This window comes from Sebastes umbrosus, unplaced genomic scaffold (assembly GCF_015220745.1).
Source record: "Sebastes umbrosus isolate fSebUmb1 unplaced genomic scaffold, fSebUmb1.pri scaffold_212_arrow_ctg1, whole genome shotgun sequence".
In the NCBI taxonomy this organism is placed as follows: domain Eukaryota; kingdom Metazoa; phylum Chordata; class Actinopteri; order Perciformes; family Sebastidae; genus Sebastes; species Sebastes umbrosus.
The window spans coordinates 27501-31102 of NW_023618517.1; the positions used below are offsets into that span (position 1 = coordinate 27501).

Below are 3602 nucleotides of genomic sequence, written 5' to 3' on the forward strand. Positions count from 1 at the left end.
GGTAAATTGTGAACAACTGTAAACTGTTAACAACTGTAAATTGTTAACAACGGTAAATTGTTAACAACGGTAAACTGTTAACAACTGTAAATTGTTAACAACGGTAAACTGTTAACAACTGTAAATTGTTAACAACGGTAAACTGTTAACAACTGTAAACTGTTAACAACGGTAAACTGTGTGACCTCACAGGACGCACTTTTTTAAACTAAGACGGACCATCACAGTAGTTGGCTGACTAACATTCTAGTTAACTAACTAAGTCAATGATAAACTGACACTAACACATTACTGTACTTAGCTACATAGCATTTAACTAACTAGCTAACTGTGTGTGGGGGTGACTGACCGACACAGAAAGGCATCGGCGTTCTCAGCTCGCTCATCGGCAGCTCGGCGCTGAAGTAATACTGAGAGTTGAGCAGCGTGGCGTTCTGGAAGTGGATCGGAACCGGATAACAGCGAAGGATCTCTGCTGTTCCTCTACGCTGCCGACGGGGACGCTCCTCCTCCACCACCACCTGGTACTTACTACAGACAGACAGAGAGAGAGACAGACAGATGGACAGACAGACAGATAGAGAGACAGACGGAGAGACAGAGAGACAGACAGAGAGACAGACAGACAGATAGAGAGACAGACGGAGAGACAGAGAGACAGACAGAGAGACAGACAGAGAGACAGACAGACAGATAGAGAGACAGACAGAGACAGAGAGACAGACAGAGAGACAGACAGACAGATAGAGAGACAAACGGATAGACAGAGAGACAGACAGACGGACAGAGAGAGAGACAGACAGACGGACAGAGAGAGAGACAGGTTGAATCCATCACTTAGTTTTCTAACTGTCTGTGTTCCTGATATATGATTAATAATGTTCACTAATTATTAGTGATGCTATAATTGATGTTATTCCATCATTAGTTTGTGTAATATGAAATAATGAGTTTATTAATTCTATATTGTATCACAGCTGATAGGAGACAACAACAATGACATTCTGATTACATTAATGAAGTATTTATCGTGTGGACAGGTGGACGTTTGTCCCTCCAGACCTTCCTGAGATATCACGTCCACGAGAACGGGACGGACGGACGAACAACTGGCATAAAAAAGAAGGAGGCTATCCAGCTGCATTATGGGAAATGGAGGCTCCAGTGAGTGACCAGTGTATAGAATGATTCAGTCACTCTGTAGAAGTGAAACCTGCAGAAGTCCTTTAAGATGTTGGAGGGGTGAGACTGGTGGAGATTATTGAGTGGATTTCTATCCACATAAAGCTGTTCTCCATCTGTTGGTTCATTATTCAGCTCCACAGAAAGGTCAGCTCTGCCTCTCCTCCATCACTCTCTCCTTCACTTTTATTAACTCTGTCTGTATGTGGAGGCTGTAACTTTAGAACCGTCTGACATTAAACTGATAATTCATTTCATCCTGTCCGTGCACGTATTAAATCCTATATGTGGCTAAAGGACATGAAGACAGAACACTAATGGAAGACTTTCCACATGAAAAATCATCACTTTGTCTCTTTGTCAACTGATTATAATTGAAAATAAATTCCTGCTCGCCAGCCTGCTGTGAGAAGAAGAATTAGAGCTCTAAAGGACAAATAAATACCAGCTATCGGTCAGGGTGACGGAGGAGAGGAGGTGTCCCATAAAGGATGCTTGTTACCACGGTGATTTAATGCTTCTTGACGACTGCTGTTATGGAGCTTCATTATGGTTTCAGTGTGCTGAGCAGAGAGAGCAAAAAAACACTGAAACTCTGGACAACTGTACGGCAACGATGAAAAACTCTACTGACTCTACCAAAACTTTACTGACTATGAAAACTCTACTGACTCAACAAAAACTCTACTGACTACAAAAACTCTATTGACTCTACAAACCCTCTGCAGACATTGCGAAAACCTTTCGAGCCCCACAGAAACTCTACCAACTCTATAACAACTCTACCGACTACAACAACTCTACTGACTCTAAAAACTCTACCGACCACAGAAACTCTACTGACTCTATGAAAACTCCAGAGACTACAGAATATCTACTGACTATAAAAAAGCTTTTTGGGCTTTTACAAAAACTCTACCAACTCTATATACAACTCTACCGACTCTATAAAAACTCTACAGACTCTATAAAAACTCTACCAACACTAAAAACTCTACAAAAACTTAATAATATTTAGAACAATACTGAGAATCCAGAAACTGAAGTTCTACAGATTCTACAAAAATTCAACCAACTCTACGAAACTCTACCACCTCCATAACAAAAGCTACTGACTAAAAAAGACTTGAACAAATCTACTAAACGCGACCTGGACTATGAAAACTCTAGAAAAAAATCTATGGACACTATAAAAACTCTACCAACTCTATAACAACTCTAGAGACTCTAAAAAACCTCTACCAACTCTATAACAACTCTAGAGACTCTAAAAAACCTCTACCAACTCTATAATAACTCTACCAACTCTATAAAACCTCTACCAACTCTATAACAACTCTAGAGACTCTAAAAAACCTCTACCAACTCTATAATAACTCTAGAGACTCTAAAAAACCTCTACCAACTCTATAATAACTCTAGAGACTCTAAAAAACCTCTACCAACTCTACAACAACTCTACCAACTCTATAAAACCTCTACCAACTCTATAACAACTCTAGAGACTCTACAACAACTCTACCGACTCTATAATAACTCTAGAGACTCTAAAAAACCTCTACCAACTCTATAATAACTCTAGAGACTCTAAAAAACCTCTACCAACTCTATAAAAACTCTACCAACTCTATAAAACCTCTACCAACTCTATAACAACTCTAGAGACTCTAAAAAACCTCTACCAACTCTATAACGACTCTAGAGACTCTAAAAAACCTCTACCGACTCTATAAAAACTCTACCGACTCTACAACACCTCTACCAACTCTACAACAACTCTACAGACTCTACAACAACTCTACAACAACTCTAGAGACTCTAAAAAACCTCTACCAACTCTATAAAAACTCTACCAACTCTATAACAACTTTAGAGACTACAAAACCTCTACCAACTCTATAATAACTTTAGAGACTACAAAACCTCTACCAACTCTAAAAAAACTCAGAGAAACACCTTCCAGCTGGATGAGACTCTGCCGGCTCTACAACGGTTCTACTGAAGCTCCACTAACTCGGCTGATATGGGATGTTATGACACTAGAAACCAGCCGACAGCAGACGGACAGTTTGCTGCTCTGTGGTCCACCAGCAGGTGTCAGAGTTCACACAGACGGAGTGTGTGCTTCACAGAAACACGGAGCTGCACCTGAACGCACCACAGTGAGTTTTCATCAGCGTTCGTGTCCCGAAGGAAACGTGGGAAACAATAGTTGTGTTTTTCAGTGGAACCTGATTCAGGACAGCAGCCATACATCACACTGGGGGGGGGGGAGCATTGTCACATTTCCTGCTGGACAGGAAACTAAAGGAGGACAGAAAGATACACACTAACACACACACACACACACACACACACACACACTGCAGTATGTGTGTATTGTTTAACTCCCAACAGGAACCAACAGATTCAATCACTTC

General features: G+C 40.7%; 1 protein-coding gene across 1 annotated transcript in view; it reads right to left on the bottom strand.

Annotated features, from left to right (window-relative positions):
- LOC119484428 (receptor-type tyrosine-protein phosphatase mu) overlaps window positions 1-531 on the bottom strand; it is a gene marked incomplete at both ends in the record, with an annotated part of 27826 nt that extends 27295 nt beyond the window's left edge. The window contains one exon of the mRNA XM_037763231.1: window positions 350-531. Within this exon, the coding sequence (XP_037619159.1) occupies window positions 350-531 (182 nt within the window). The remainder of the gene's footprint in view (window positions 1-349) is intronic.
- Between the last annotated feature and the right edge of the window lie 3071 nt (window positions 532-3602).